This window comes from Achroia grisella, unplaced genomic scaffold, assembly GCF_030625045.1.
Source record: "Achroia grisella isolate CSIRO2021 unplaced genomic scaffold, CSIRO_AGI_Agris_v1 utg874, whole genome shotgun sequence".
Lineage (NCBI taxonomy): Eukaryota > Metazoa > Arthropoda > Insecta > Lepidoptera > Pyralidae > Achroia > Achroia grisella.
The window spans coordinates 1477969-1495647 of NW_026713051.1; the positions used below are offsets into that span (position 1 = coordinate 1477969).

Consider the following 17679-nt stretch of genomic DNA (forward strand, 5'->3'; position numbering starts at 1 on the left):
ACTTATAACGTAACTACATATATGAAGTAACGAATTTAGTAACTAGGTACACCAACGTAACTATATGAAGAAAAGCTTGCTGAGTTTAGTAACTAGGTACTTCACATGTTGCGTTACCTTACTTAACAGTTAAAAAAAATAGGTAAATAAACTCATATTAACAAAATTGCATAGTAACAATTAATAGTTTTTCTTACACTATATATTTGAATACTATTTCATTAGTATACATAATAATGTAACAAACCATGGTTTTAAAACTAATCAACAGGGAAATAATGTAAATTATATATTGTAATGGCTGAAAACTGTGATTGGTACAGCCTATGCTGTAAATAATATAATTAATGTAGTGGAGTAAATATGGTTGAAAAAGAATACGAGCCCAGTTTCTTGTCAGTTCCTCTCATCTGGCAATTATTCCGAACTGACGGTAGATTTGATATATCGTAAGTCTGTAATAGACCTACATGAAAGATATTTTGAATTTGAATAAAGAGAACAGTTCAATATTTGATCGTTAATAACACAATTACCTATAAATTACAATTACAACAACATCTGTAACGATCACTTGTTTCAGGATTTGCTATCTCTCTCTTCTCGCTCCTTGTCTAACATTCTTACAATATCATAAATGGAATTGACGATGCACCTGCAAAAATATTATATGTAACTTAACGTGTTTGTTTATTTTATCTTTAGATATATCTATGTCTATTTATATCTTTTTTACCTTCAAAGAAGGAAAGTAGAAAACAATTTTTGAATACAGTAGTAGTGGATGGAATAATACTGGATGACACAAGTCTTGTTTACCTCATTTTTTTTCTGTTTTTTGGGTATTTTTATGGCTCTGCGTATGAAGAAACTACTGGAAGATTGCTAATAGCTTTAATTTTTTGTATATTCTTCAGCTTCAATTTCAATTATTGATATCTAACTATATTTTTTACGTAAAATATTGTTTACGTACCATCACACTATAAATCTAAGGGGTACCCGCGACTTCGTCCGCGTGGAATTTTACTTTTTTTCTAAAATAAAAATAGTACCCGCGACTTCGTCCTTAAGAAAATAAAAGTAGCCTAAGTTACTCCTTTATTATATCAGCTACCTACCAAAAAAGTCGAGTCAAAATCGGTCCGGCCATTTCAGAGATTAGCCGGAACAAACAGACAGACAAAAATTGTAAAAAAAATTATTTTAGTGTATGTACCGTATCTATATTCATATGCACGTAGTAAAAAAAGGTTATTTCAATATTACAAACAGACACTCCAATTTTATTTATATGTATAGATATTTTTCTGTAAATGGTGCAATAGTGATAAAAAATACCTTAATAATGTGAAGGGCAGTTCAGTGAGGCGCTGGAGTCGAATGATGGGTGTAGGTCTAGATGATGTTGCATCCACTAAGTTATGTTGTATAATAACTGTAGCCACAGCTCCGGCTGTTATGTGGATCATCCGAAGTGAAGTGAACTCTGTGAGCCAAATAAATAGATACCATTATTGGTCAACCGCCGTTTAGCACACCTCCGCGGCTGCACCGATTTTCGCGGATTCAATTCCTTGCATTTAAATCCAGTATTGTACCTACTACGGTACGATATAAAAATATTGTTATTCTTAGACCACTTTGTCTAGATCACTTTCTACTCTGAATCTGCTGTAAATTCAATTATATTTGCAAACTAGCTGTACACGCGAATTCGTCCGCGTGGAATTTAATTTACATTTCTAAAATAAAAGTAACCTAAGTTACTCCTTATTACATCAGCTACCTGCTAAAAAAATGTTGAAGAAATTTATATATTGAAATTTAACGCAGGAAAAATCGTAGGCACCTCTAGTAACGAATATTTCTATTTACGTATCGTCTGAGTATCCAAAAACTAAATTATTTAGTTTTATACTAACCCAGAGACTCCGTCAACCGCACTAGTACTACAGATATCTGGATGAGATCCGTCAGCTTGTCCCGCCGGTACTCCAGCAGGTTGGTAAGTACTGCCACTTCCTCTATCAAATCTTGGGGCAGACCTACATCCATTGCTATTATCTCAGCCACTTCTACGCTAGTGTATAGTGGTATTTGGAATCCTGAAAAATGTGTCAATTAAATAGAATAGAAAATCATTTATTCTATTAACCTAATAATAATCACAGGACAATTCAAACAGCGCCATGTAATACAGGTGAAGCTAGCTAAAGCTTGTGGTATGGGAATTGTTCATCGCAAATGGCGGTTGAATAATTACGAGTTGCCACTAGATTGGCAACAAAAACAATGGCGATAAAATAGAAACAAGCAACACCACAATTCTCATCGTAAGTAGGTACTATATAACTAATTGTTACATTGGGTTTACAGGTTACTAACCCAGGGTAGGTACTAAATATCACTTTTTTTAGTTAATAACCCTACAAGAGCAGTCAATGCCGTGTTCTGCTAAATACTATGTGACGTTTATAACCAGTAAAATGTGCTACATGAATTATTCTTGATTATCAAATCAAGAATAATTCAGACAGGACTTACGCTCACAGATACTCAAATCATTGAGTATCTGTGAGTGTAAGTCCTGTCTAAATCGGTTCAAAATTAACAAGAATAAACAGACGAACAAAAACTGTGAAATCCATTATAAACTGGCAACATCAAATTGCTTTATTACTTTGAATTGAGTAAAAGCAACACCACAATTCTCATTATAAATTCTATGTAACTAATGCAACTATAATTGAGTTACTAGGTTACTAATAGAAATAATCTTTATACAAATAAAATTAATATAAGCACTTCTGGATACTCACAATTTTTATTCTACCGCTCATTCGGAATGCAGACCCATCACAAGACGAGGTTACTAAAATTATTGAATTGAGTTACAAGGTTACTAACCTAGGGTACTAAAGATATCGCTTTCTGTAGATTTAATAACTTCACAAGAGCAGTCAAAGCCGTGTTCTGCCAAGTATTCCTGTATCATATGGGTGCCGCGAGACAGAGCTGCGCTACACATCTTAGACGCCAGATTAACACAACACGCCACGTACAAGAGCGACTGCGTCGTTAATATCTGATGTACGTTTCTCATTTCATCTATATCTGTACAAAGCAAAGATATCGTACATAAATCTGCCGAATAAACATTTCAGACGTCGACATTTAGAAAATTCACTTATTTATATTAACCACTAGCTATAAAGCACGACGTACAGATAGACAGACAATTACTCTCGCATTTATAATATTAGTAAGTTCAAGATTCCTGATAAATTTACGCAAACACTTTTTGATATCAATTTAAGCTCAAACTTCATTACGTAGTATAAAATAGTCGTTGTCGCTGGCTGTCCCTATGTCTGCTTAAATCTTTAAAACTACGCAACGGATTTTGAAGCGGTTATTTTTAATAGATAGTGTGATTCTAGAGGAAGATATATATATATATATATATAATATATGTACACCCGTGGGAAGCCGGGGCATGTAGCTAGTGATTCAATAAGTCTTGAATATACATATAATATTGTTGCAAAGTTATGCATACAATGTTTTACAATAATCATTGTACCCACATGTATGTAGGTAGATACTAAATATAATATTGTAACAGTTGTTCTTTTTTTCGGACTACTTTATGTTATCTGCCGCAGCTGGCCTTTACAGCTTCACCGGACGATAGCGGACGAGTCCAGATGGCACTCCAAACCAAAGAAAAGACTTATGGAGCGGCTGAAGGCCAACTCCCACCTGACGGATACGATTTTAGTCTGAGGGCACCGCTAGGTTACGAACCTCGGCTCAGGCCCTCGTAAGTTTGAATTGGACTGGAGATCGATCGGAGGGGTCAATTGTTGGTGAAACTTACTCTTTTCTATATATATAAATAAAATTAGAGTGTCTGTTTGTAATATTGAAATAACCGTTTTTTACTACATGCATCTGAAAATACGGTACATACAATATAATATCATTTTTTACAATTTTTGTCTGTCTGTCTGTCTGTTTGTTCCGGCTAATCTCTAAAATTGCTGGACCGATTTTAACGACTTTTTTGGCAGTTAGTTGATGTTATAAGGAGTAACTTAGGTTACTTTTATTATAGAAAAAATATTTTATTTTAGAAAAATAAAGTTAATTTCCACGCGGACGATGTCGCGGGTATAGCTAGAATAGAATATTTTTGATAGGAACGGTACACAAGAATATGAAATACAACAAGTAAATAATGAGATTATATACTAACCTAATTGTCTGTATACATTTCGGGTACGAATGCTTATGAAACGCTCCAGTAGTCGGCAGGCTTGACCAGGGATACCTTTGCAGTCGACTCCCAACCAATAACTCACCGCCCAAACCACACTCCGACCTTCATTTCTCATAAGAATTATGGGCCATTTGGCACTCTCTGAAAATAAGAACATTTTATACCACGCCTTAATGACGAAGATGAACAGGTCTCGCCTCCGAGAGCAGGAATCATGACCTCTTAAACGTCATTTACGTCTTTTAACGCCGTTGTTGTAACGTGGGGATATGACTAACATAATATGCATGCTTAAACTTACTCAGCGAACAATATGCTTTTTTAAAAATAATATCGACGTACCGCTTATCTCGTTTTCTTCCATTTTTGTTATCCATAAATAAATCCATGAATTTAAATGTTCCATTTTAGGAGTAATAAAAACTAATAATCAAATTTCAAAATTCAATACAGTCATAGCACGCGGTTACAAATCCATATCACTTACAATCAAAATGAAATCTATGTGTCACGCAAAGTTTAAACTACCTTACAATCTTTTTTTTGTAGGTACCTATATTCGTACTAAATATTAGATTATACAGTCTGTTAGACAGTCAGTGATAATTGGTAATTTTTAATAATGCAACACAAACACTTGGAGAAGAATCATCAATCTTCAAAATAAATCATGCAAACAATTACAATTTACCGCGCCGAATAAATTAGTACCACAGATTCATACAAAAATGAATAGCACAGAACACTACGATTCATAGAGTAATTTGACAGCTATAAATACCAAAAAGTTTTTAAATTATATTATATGATAAATTTTTCGTTTCACTCAGCACCAAAATAATCTCTGTGTACTTACAAGGATATAATTTGGTTTTTACTTTTTTATCTGCATATTTTTTTCATGTGTTTATCCTTAGCGATTTCGAAAGTGACAGATAATTCTGTCTGAAAAGAATTATCTGTCACTTGGTTTCATTAATATCTTATCCACAACGATTAACTTAATTAGAAATGGTTTATCGACCAATACCTACTGACCCATATATCAAGGAACACAACTGTTATTGTGTCCATTGGCTTTGGATTAATTGGTTTTCATATAGCAAAGTCAGTTTGGAATTATGTTGCCTACAAAGCTGTAGCAAACTGTTAGATCAAAATGCACTGTCAATAACAGACAATATAGAATTTAGACATAACTGCTGTTATATTAGTACAAAATGTAGTCTGTTCCTGTAGTATTTATATTAATATTCTACAGAAATAGGTACAGTTTAAATATAGTTTTGACAAAATGTATGTGAAAACAATATGGCAGAATAATGATATAGGTTAATAGGTTTCAATAAAAATCATCGCTGTTGAAATATTTTTTACTAAATTCCGTTATAAAAGATAAATCAATTAACATTAACTATAAAATGTCTATAGACCAATGTAAGTCGCCGAAGCCAAAGCAAGAAAAAAAAAACAAAATTGTCTTTTTTCATTACAGTTTTTATGCAATATTTTCGATAAATATGACTTAATTGTAAAAAAAATAAAATTTGTAATTCGAACTTAATTCCGACAAATATAGGTCAGCGACCTCGGATGGATTACACAGCCCACATTCACACAGCGCCATCTGTAATTCTGCACGGAAATCTCATAATCCAAGAAAAATTGATTTGGAAATATTACCGATATAATCAATCTTTTTGTCTGTTCAAAAACAGATTTCTGGCATTAATCATTCTCGTTTTCATGCTCTAATTGAATTTAATAATATTCATTTAAGACTATAATCAAGACGTTACCGATGTCTTGAAATTTGTTGATACAAAATACTTTTTTTGAACCAACCAACCTTTGGGCGTCTAGACCAATCACGTTACTTTGTTATAAGATTGTCAGTAAATACCACAGATAATATAATATTGAAAATACGTCTTTCCCGGTTTGAGTAAATAAAAATATCAATTACCATTCAAAAATTTATTGTATTGTTCAATATAATTTGTGAGAGTGAATAGCAATACCAAGTTTTAATAAGGTTACCTACCAACTACGGGGATATCATATAATAATACTACTATGTTAAAGGATGTCATATAGTTCCTGCATATACCAGTAAATATATCTTCCATTATCTTCTACATTCGTCGTACATCCGTATTAATTAAGGTATCATCATACAAATATTTTATTTTTTTTGACTAACATATACTTGTTAAATTAATTAATACATTGGTTCTGAGTAATATGCTGCCGCCTATTTTACGTGACCAAAACGAAAATGTGATAGTTTTCATGGCAGATATATTGCTGTGCGTGGAAAATTATTAGATAAAGTGAAAAACATGGGTTCCAGTGAGGAAGACGTATAATAACCATGATAAACTTTATATGAACGAAGAGTCGGACTGTAAAAGGATAGTGAATTAACATTGGTTAGCATTTTTATGTGGTCAATGTATATTAGATTAGTTTAATTATGTGTTCAGTTTATTGTTTAAAATCTTGCTCTTATACGCGGCACGACTTCGTGTGGATATACATGTTCTAGAAATAGCCTATTTACTCCCTTAAGCATTAGCTACCTGTGAGTGAAAGTCACATCAAAATAAAACAGGCAGACTGACTATTTTTTTAATTATTTTTATATGTAGTACTGTATATAGCTATATAGTTTAGTAAAAAGGTGTTATGTTGAAATTACAAACAGACACATCATTTGTATTTACTTATATATTACATTATCTATATATAGTATTATATTTTAGAGTTCTATAGGTACTGACTTTATTATTATTCTTATTGGTCTATAAATATAATGTAATTTGTCTGTAGGTATATCCCAACTTGATTTTCAGTGACTATGCAACCCTTATCAGTATTTTCTGAAGGTGATTTAAAGTACAATACAGCTAACATTAGACAGGAAGTGGAAGATTAGACAGCAGGTGGAACAATACTGTCAACACTGCTGTCTACAGCAGGGACTGTGACAACACAACACTGATGTCTCAGTGGAGTAGCCAAAACAATGTGAGAGCAGTTAAGATGATAAGTCAAGCCAGATAAACTGTTTAATGTAATTGTAGTGAACAATCTGATCATAACTGGTAACTAACCAATTAGAGAGAGCACATTGTCATGTCACACTTGTGATATCATTTATGCCTTGCTATTCCAAGGAACTATGGTATCATACCTCTTGTACAGTAACTTCATTGCCTAATTTAGTATTCTACTACTGAAACACCTTATAAAATGAGCTGCTAGGTACCTGAAGTACTGCCTACTAAATATTATTTTGTTTTATTATTCACTATATATGATAGTCCTTAGGGTGTATGTAATATGGGCCAATATTGATTTTGGCTTAAAAAGTAAACTGATTACTAAATTTTATTTTATGTTTCACTATTTACTATATATGATAGTCCTTAAGGTATATATAATAAGGGGCAATATTGTTGTATAAAAATATTAGGTTGCATGAAATAAATAAAATAAATTAAGCTTGGATGAATGTTTTATGTTTTGTTACATCATGATAATTAAGATTCAGTCAGTTTAAAGTATAACAACAAATTTTATTAAATTTGAATGTAATTATCAACTAGGTCATAATTATAAATATTTATTTTAATCCCCAATAAGTTATAAAATTACTGTTTATAGCCCACATTAATAATTATTTTTTCTTATTGGTGAAGATTTTAAAATATTACAATCTGAAAAATGGGACAATTTTTCCAAATATTGGTTGATTTTTTTTAATATCTTGATGAAAACTGATATAAAGTCTGACATTTAGGAAGAAAATACATTCTTTCCTGAACAAGAATTTGTAATGTAATAAAATAATTTGTATATTATTTGCTATATAGATATATTGATTTGTTAATAATTACTATTTTATTGTTAGATAGCTAAAACATTCTTAAAGTCCACTGATACTAACATATATATATATATATATATATATATATATATATATATATTTACTTAAGTACATAAAAGATATTGAAGTTCTATATCTATTTATTTATTTATATAATTTTTATTTTATATTTCATTGTTCCTGTGCAATAAAATATATATGTTAATTTGTTGTTTTATTTATTATAACTGGAATGTGTTCTATCCAAGATATAGAAAATCTAAGTAAAGTGTGACATGTATGGTACATACTGCATGATACATATTTAAAACATGTTGATGTATATAGTTTTGTGAATATACTATTTACCGTACCTTCTAAGCATCTTTTATGGGTTTGTTTTAGGGTTTTAGAAATGAGGAGCGGTCGACTCTAAACATCTGACTGAGCGGGCTCTCGCTACTGCAGTCGCGGTAGAATACAAATATACTTGCTGTCTTGGCGTAGTGAGAAACACCGTAAAGTTTATTGTGAATACTAATAGACAGAAAGAAAATATGTTTATTTGATACACAACAATAGCAAAAATCATGTTTAAATTACATATTGCATTTATTTTGGTAACAAATAAGTCTCCGCTCAGCACGTATCGTGACGGGGTGCCACGACGCTATACATATTCTGAGAATACCTTCATACATATAAATATAATAATAATATACTTACATAAATTTATCTAAGTGCATAACGCTGAGTAATATTTAATATATGTTGCTATGACATAATCTTATCTATTTTCCAAGACGGGTGGTCGAAACTATGAAGATTTTTTTCACTTAAAATAAAGAAATATGTTTTGTTGGAGTATCTATACGGTAGTTATTTTAATGGTTATTATTATTATTATTCCACTGAATTAACTCGTTAAATAATAATTTAGTAAAAATTTTTGCTACTTTTTATCTTTTGTAATGACTTGGCATTATGGTGCAATTGTCCAACATCAAAATTTGGGAAACTAGGATTTGTAATGAATTTATAAATGGTATAATTTTCTATTTTGGTATATGGATCAGAGAAATTAAGGAGATGTATGAAATAAGAATAGAAAATCATTCATTAAAAAAACCTTACATTGAAGCACTTTTCAATAGTCATCACATTTTTTTTTAATATACGGCTCATTTGGAAAGCTGTCTCATCACAAGAAGAATAACCAAGACACTTGAGTGTTACTCTTTTAAATAATTTTATTGCTACTTTACATTTTCAGTTGAAGTGTGTGAATACAAAATACCAATTAGCACTAATTGAATTAAATACTCAAATAGAGAAAATATTAAATATACAACCAACTGGTTGATCAACTAAATAAAAGTAAATCAGTCGTAATGATTAGAGCAGACCAGTCCGTACAAGCAGTACTCGTTCACGAGTATGACTGATGAGTCAGCCATCACTGCGATCGACCATATTCTAGTTTTAAATGTTTAAAGTTCCTATGTAACTCCCAATGAAATCACATCGTCTTACATACATATTATTCGAAATGTAATAGAATAAAGGCAACGGTTCAAAGTAAAATCGAGACGAGGTGGGCGTGACATCTGCAAGGCGGTGAATTTTTAGCTTTGACTCCGCCCAGTGGAAAATATGCAGGACCCGCCCTCGCGCCATTATGCGAAACCTAAAAAAAAGTGGGAACTGGGTATCAGCCACCACTAAGCAATGCGACTAAATTTATAATATATATAAGTCAGTAACTAAACTTGAAGTCAAGCTTTGTTATACTGTTTAAAAAAAAACTAGAAATATCGATGATACAACAATGAATTATAATTAGAAATATAATCACAAATATTTTAATACTAGCTGTGCCCGCGGTTTCACTTGCGTGAAGTTTATCGCCTATATGTTATTCTGATGTTAAAGCACATCAAAATCAGTTTAGTAGTTTCTGCGTGTAAGAGTAACAAACATCCATCCATACTCACAAATTTTCGCTATTATAACATTAATAAGATATAATTTATATAAAATGAAAAAATGTTTATTTCTTTAAAAACAATTCAGTTACAATAACAAAGTTTTGTGATGACCTAGTAAACATAGAAATGTCTGTGTCAGGTACATCCCGCTCTTCCATATACATTGTCATATGTGTTTGTTTTTATTTAAGACATTAAATAAATAAAGCCAAGGGTACTTATTAGTATATAAAAAAAAAGTTTTCAAGCGGCATATTTATATTAACATCAATGTGTTAGTTTGATTATATATATAGTGTAATGTGTATGTGTGCATGATTGTGTGTGTGTCTGTATAATAATAAATATATATTACTGAGAAATAGTTAACCCGCATACATTAACGTTATACGGTGGTGGGGCACTTAAGGTAATTAATAGTGTTAGAATAAAGCAAGATCAGATAACCTATAGATATCTAGATAGTATGGGAATGGTTTTCAGCTGGTATCTGATAACCACATTGTTAGATTTGGAACATATTACTGGCGATTAGTTATTAGGTGACCTCGGTGATCTAGCAGTTTAGCACACCGTCTTACTTCCAATGGTCGCGGGTTTGATTCCTTGCAGTTTTATTCATAAGTGATTATATTTACGAAAAAAATATATAACCCTGGACAATAAACAACACAGTTACCACTGCTTACCATCTAGACCCATTGTAAGCAGAGCTTGTGTTATTTATTTATTCATTTATTTCAGGCAACTAGGTCCATATTATAAATACTTTACAGACTAACATACATATAATATACTATTTAAAAACTAATACAATGATATTGTCTGTGTGATCACGGTACTGAAGACGGCAATCTGCCACGGTAGCGCCGATATACCACACCTTTCGGCCAGTAGTCCTCTTTCATGAAGGTGGGCAACAAGTCTGTGGGGACCAGGGCCACAAACGCTTTGAAACTCGCGTTGTGACTCGACTTCAGCTGCGTCACCCTCAATGTCAGGTTACTCTTGGTACGAATATAATCGACAATGTCCTGCTCCTTAGTGGCGTAATGTAGACGGGACAGGTACATTGTCGTGGTTGGTGTAGCAGCACGCAGCAGAAAGTTGGGCCCAGTGATATAAATACTTAGATTATTTTGTAAATGCATACATAATAGGTATACATATAAAATACCCAGACCGATACAATCATATCTATGTATTTGTAACAGTTATCAAGTAGGTACCTAACCATAACACAACTATCTTATATTAATTTTATTATATTAGGCAAATTCAAACAAGATTGGCCGTACCGTTCAGCTTTTTACTACCTTTTTTTTACAGTAATGGTTATTATAGGCTAGAAAAAAAGTGCATAGTATAAAAATAAAGTTCTTTATTATTATGTTCAAAAATATATTTTTATTGCTCTTTGCAGTTTGTATCAAATCAGTATCTTTAATAATAATTCCACAGCATCTTTACAGTATATATTGAAATTAAAATAAATAATCAATAATATCGATACAATTAGCACCAATCGATAAATTTCGTTGAATGAAAAGATATACTTACGACTAAACTTTTCAAAATCCCAATGTCATTTCAATAATCCGATATAAAGTATTTTCGTGTCTGTATTATTCAAAGTATAGAGTACAATTATCTGAAATAACATACAATACTTTATTGTAAAGTCCGTCCTCATTTTCCTGTATGTTGGTAGTGGCATTATAGTGACCAACATTACAATAATATCGTAGCTATGGTTCTAAATTTGAAATATTGCTTACATTTCAAATTTAGAACCATAGATTCACCATAAATTAGTTCACTGAATGTTATTTATAACATTGCAGCTAACAATGTATCCACTGAATATCTACAACAGATCTACGTCGACATTAGCCTGCTGGGGCTCGCAACGAGTGACCCTTTAACACACAGTCTCATCCATCACCCACAATCGAACGTGGCTCTGGCACGGGCTTTGCGGCCAGACAGTTCAATTTCAAATATCAAGCGACAAAATCAAAACCTTCTTATTGTAGGAAAATTATAAAATAAAAAATCAGTTATTCATATACATTTTAACCGCTTGCGAACGTATTTTTTTGTTTTTGTGACTATATCGATGTAGAATATTTTAATAAACTTTTTTGACATTTGTGTATAAATTATGAATTATTTTTTTTATTATAAATTATTATTACATAGGGTAACCGTTACCTACCGTTATCGTTATGTAACCGAAACCGATAACCGTTTTTTAGGTATCTATATAAACAGAGAACTTATTTCTAAATAAATATTTCACTATCAGTTATTTACGAAATAAAAATTTCAATTCTGGATTATTTAATAGCTCTGTGAGAACATTCAGACGTAACATAAAACTACAATAAACTGTCAATATTTACACTATGACTTTTTATTTATTTTATTTATACATATTTTTAGACTTTATACTAATATTACACATTTAAATCTTGTCAACAAATTTTATGATAATAATAATTATTATTTGCTTAGTTTAAATTTCGGAAAAAAAAAACCGTTACAATAAATTGAATTTTCCGACCCTATACTAGTATTAACTCGTGTTAGGGATTTCTCTGTCAACAACTGATATGTAAATACCGTTCGTCACGAACGTTCGGAAAATACTCATATTTATATTATCGTTGTTATTTATTTTTTCTTATGAGCCGTAAAATATGGCTGTATGGAAATGCGGGGATTTGCAGGGTACTATAGTTTGACAAGTTGACAGTTATACGAGAGACTGGGGCTCTCGCGACTTATGAAGGGTTTGAGCTCCGCTATGTCCTGTAAACGTGTTTATTGCGATATCTTATTCTCTACATTCAGTTATATCTTTGAACGTTTTATTAAATTATGGGAATCAGCCTTTATTTACGATTGTATTCAGATGGAAAAACGACTATCCATATCTGTCTCGTTGTATATTTATTCATAACTTTAATTCCTAATATTTTTACTCCATTTCTACTATAAGATTTCATCTTACTTATCATAGTTTCATTATTAGCAGAATACGGTCGAGCGCAGTGATGGCTGGCTCATACGTCATACTCGTGAACGAGTGCTTGTAGGTCTACTCTAATCACTACGATTGATTTAATCTATTGTCTATTTAATTTTTGACTCTAATTAGTGCTAGTTGGTAGTTCGTATTTACACGTTTCGACTTAAAAATGTAAAGTTACGACGGTTATTTAAGTTTCTTGCTTATTCTTCTTGTGATGAAACAACTTTCCGAATAAGCGGTAGATTAAAAAGGATGCGATGACTATTCAAAAGTGCTTAAATAAAGTTTATTTGAATAAAGGATATTTTAATCTAATCAGATGTAATATTTCAGACTCCATATCTACATTTGTATTATGGTATATCCACCTAAGATAGAACATTGGTATGTACTTGGCTTAGGCCCGTACATACCAAGATTACCGGCGAAAGTCGAGAAAAAATAATATAAAAAAAAAAAAATATTAAACCAATACTAAATAATAATAATAAAATAAAATGCATTTCCTATCCACCACTGCGGAGCATCGTCACCGCGTGACTGTGTACTGATGTGTGGGGCCCATCTCAGCACTATGCCATGACAAAAACCGCGACGCTGATTTTCAATCATACGATGATTTCAAAAATCGTATTAAGACCCGGTTAATAATATAAATTTACATATCGTATCTATATGAGATGATGTTTGCAACTACATTGATACATTCATAATATTAACAATGCACTATTATAAAAACAATTTTCATCCATCTATAGATATAACAACCTTTCTCCTCTCCGCGTCTTTATAGAGATTTACAATATCGAGTAAAGAATTTCCCTACCTGGCTCGAGATCAGTAGATAGTTTTCTTTGCTCGTTGATGCGTGTAATTGTATCTATGCAAACTGATGTGAAACTTGTTCCTGTACAGTTCAGTATGCATTTAATTATTTTGCTTGCATACCTTCGTGGATACATTTATTTTATGACATAACTTATTTTATTCAATTATTTGTGTACCCAGAGTTTATTGGCCTACAACATAGAATTAATATTATTAATTGCTGTGTGAATTGGCTGGAGATTATACTCAGGACAATCACATAGCTTGTTTTATGGGTACTAGGTAACTGATAGATACAAATGTATAGATATATTTTTTTTTCGTAAATACATACATAGAAAACACCCAGACAATCATTATCAATTACACGTATTTATATCAGTTGTCTAGTACTCATAACAAAAGCTTTAGCGAGCTTAACTTGGGTCTAGATGGCGCTGTGTGAATTGTCCTGAGATTATTACAAAAAAAAAGAAAAAAAGGTTATAGGTTAATTGTTTTAATTTAATATGTCACATTCGAGCCAGTAGGTATATAAAATCAAATAAAAAATAATTTATTCATGTAGGACATTTTAGCTGCTTATGAACATATAATTTTTAAATTAATATTTTTACCCTACCGTCCAGGTCCCTATACAGATTCCATTGAAAAGATCTGGTAAGTAACTCAACAGATTTTTTTTAATCCAGTTTGTTTATATTGTGTACTTTTGAAGGTCTATGTCTAACATTACGTGAAAATCCCGTAGATTAATTACTATTGCCATCCACGTTTGTCATTAAAGTAATCGTTTAGTGTGTAATAAGGCTTTGTTTAATAGATGGTTTTCAAATCCTAATGCGAAATAGAACTGCATCACTGATATGTGGAATTCGGGGGAGCGCAAACAGCCTCCTAAACACCGTATCCAATATGTCGAATTGTCCGCCCCAGAGACACTGAACATCGCTGCACTGCTGCGAACCCAGTGCTTCTGGACGTGGAAGTAGATATAAATATTTGACTTAAATGAATAAAATTGTAATTTACTAAGTTGTTTATTAAAATAATATGAATACATATCCGAAATAATTGAATAAATAATAAATATGTTTTGAATTTAATTAAAGTTCTTCACAAACTTTCAAAACATATTCTATCTTACATCTCACTAACGAGAAAGAATTTGATATCAGCGCACGTTGTCCTACACCATCTGATAACACCATACGCATCTGCAGTGACATATGTTAAAACTACTCGCATCACGGTATATACGGCTTTATAACGACGTGCTAAGATGAAAATTCGAATGCGCCACGCGAGATTTACACACGTATGAATTGCACATTTAGTTGCGAGGGTGCGAAAACTTGTTGTTATCTCGAATGAGGCCAATTTCGGCAAATGGATACTAAGTCCTAACTCTCGTATCTCCTTTACGTCGCGGTGCTCGCGTTCTTTAAAATATAGACAAACGGCATATGGGGACAACGTGCGATCGCGAACACGTAACATGCAATTTATAAAGGATTTGCTTTACGGCCGCAAGTTAACTGGGTAGTAAGCCGATACTTGTGGAAACTTTAACACACGGCGACGTTATAATAATGATAATGCTTTATTTGTATAATCACAACATTAGAACATTAAAAAGGAGCAGTACTTAGCTGAAGTTAGCTAGGTAATCATATGGCAGAAAGTTGCACAATACACTGAGGACTATGATAATCTAAACTAGGTATTAACCCTGTGCTATAGGTATGAATGCTCTCTTGTAACATGTATTATATATTAAATTTATTAGACGCAGATATTTAATGGTATGTATGGTGTATGTATTTTATTACTAAGTAGATTATGGTTTTAAAATATATTTGAGAATGAAAGTTATGAATTAAAGTCTCTGACCTATTTATTACATACAATTATGATGTTAAAACTAAAAGGTTTTAAATAAGGTTAATGGATAAAGACACAAGTGTCTCTATGATCATTATCTGCTTCTTCCTTATCCTATTTATTTGTGGCCAGCGTAATCTTTTCTCTACATTTCATCCCTGTTTGCAGTCATCTCGTTACTTAGATACTCCCTTTCTTACCATATAATCTTTCACACGTCCATCCACGTCTTTTTCGGAATTCCTCTGCTTTTATAACCATCTACATTGATATGAAACGCCTTAATTAAAATATTATAATCATTCCTACGCATTACATGCCCATACTACGATAGACGATCTTCAACCTCTATGATACCGGCGCCACTTTGACTGGTGTCTCTAATTACTACGTATGGATGTAGAGCAAACGAATTTCAGTACCACACACAATTTAAGTACGAGCTAAGTTTCTTGTCAGTTCTCATCTCGAAATCATTCCGAACTAACGGTAGATTTGACATATCATAGGAGTCTGTAATAGACCTTCATGAAGGTTTTGATTTGATTTTATTGGGAGTACTTTTCACAAGATCTACTGCGGTAGCAACACTGTAGCGGCCCGTGCACGGGTGAACATTTTTAAAACTATTTACATTTTTATCTGATCCTACCTAATTAAATTGACTAAGTTAATTATTTATATTTTAAGTTGTATTTTTTTTATATTTTTCCTCTTTTTGACGGCGCGGGCGGCGCCTATTATATATTTGTCTTTTAATTTCTTTCAAATGGAATATACCTACGATTTGAAAAATTCAAAAGTAATCTGCAGGTATTGAAACAATTTTGAATTCGAATTTGAATTACGACACATAGTTTGTGTTTGCATAAAGTGTGCTAATCGAACAGTATTGTAATTCATGTGCAATACAGCGCGTCGGCGAACGGCGCACGTGATACTAGTAGGAGAGGCTCGCGTGTCGCGTCGTAGCGCGCCCTTTGACGCCAAGTCATCCGAGAAGTCATCCACTTATCGTCAACGCGATCTAATGCCGACATTTTTCCCGTTTTTCCCCATCTTTTCGCCTCGCCGACTGTACTCCAAACGTGACATAATTGAATCAGCGGCCCCGACTCGGTTCCACTCTGCGATTGTTGCAAATTAATTCAGACAGACGTAAATAGAACATTTATTTGATGTCTACATATATATTTACATTCAATAATTGACGGTCTCGGTGGTCTAGCGGTATAGGACACCGGTTTTGTTCCGATGGTCGCGGGTTCGATTCCTCGTACGGTACAAACTTTTGTATTCATGAGTATGATTTTTTTGGGCTGAGTGTTTTCAATGTATATTATATACTCTGTGCGAGATTTCACCCGCGTGAAATTTATTTTATTTAGATATAGCTTATGTATCAGAATAGCATATAGTAGCCTTTTTATAGTTAAGTTAAGTTTTATAGTTCAGTAGTTTTTGCGTGAAAGAGTAACAAACATCAGTCCATACTCACTAACTTTCGCGTTTAAAATATTATACAGACCTATTAAAAAAATGTAAGTACTTATTTTACCGTGTATATTTATTAATACCCTGCAATAAGATGATGCTGTGTTAATTGTTCAGGGTTATTTATTTATTGAGTAATATTTTACTAGTTTATTACAAGAATATTACTATTCGAATCTGTTTTGTAGATTGTTTCATTTTTGGTATCCTGTGTGTTTATGGTACTGTTATGGAATAGTCCCATTTCATATATACCTACAAGCAAAGAACTGTGAGTCGTCAGAATCATGCT

At 32.3% G+C, this 17679-nt stretch overlaps 1 protein-coding gene across 1 annotated transcript; it reads right to left on the bottom strand.

The window, feature by feature from the left end:
• Positions 1–510: 510 nt before the first annotated feature.
• Positions 511–4900, bottom strand: LOC131853093 (uncharacterized). Its single transcript, XM_059203906.1, has 6 exons — positions 4628–4900; positions 4262–4426; positions 2911–3117; positions 1926–2108; positions 1342–1489; positions 511–655 (listed from the first exon to the last, which is right to left on the bottom strand). Exons 1-6 carry the CDS (start codon positions 4689–4691, stop codon positions 580–582), a joined length of 843 nt encoding a protein of 280 aa, XP_059059889.1. The 5' UTR covers positions 4692–4900; the 3' UTR covers positions 511–579.
• Positions 4901–17679: the final 12779 nt, after the last annotated feature.

What these genes read in the sequence shown, in the direction of transcription:
- LOC131853093 (XM_059203906.1), bottom strand. Translation starts at nt 4,691, where the DNA reads ATGGAACATTTAAATTCATGGATTTATTTATGGATAACAAAAATGGAA. An exon ending in AAATGTATACAGACAATTAG is followed by an intron (nt 3,118 to 4,261) that starts GTTAGTATATAA and finishes TGCTTTGTACAG; the next exon opens with ATATAGATGAAATGAGAAAC. An exon ending in GCGGTTGACGGAGTCTCTGG is followed by an intron (nt 1,490 to 1,925) that starts GTTAGTATAAAA and finishes TTTGGCTCACAG; the next exon opens with AGTTCACTTCACTTCGGATG.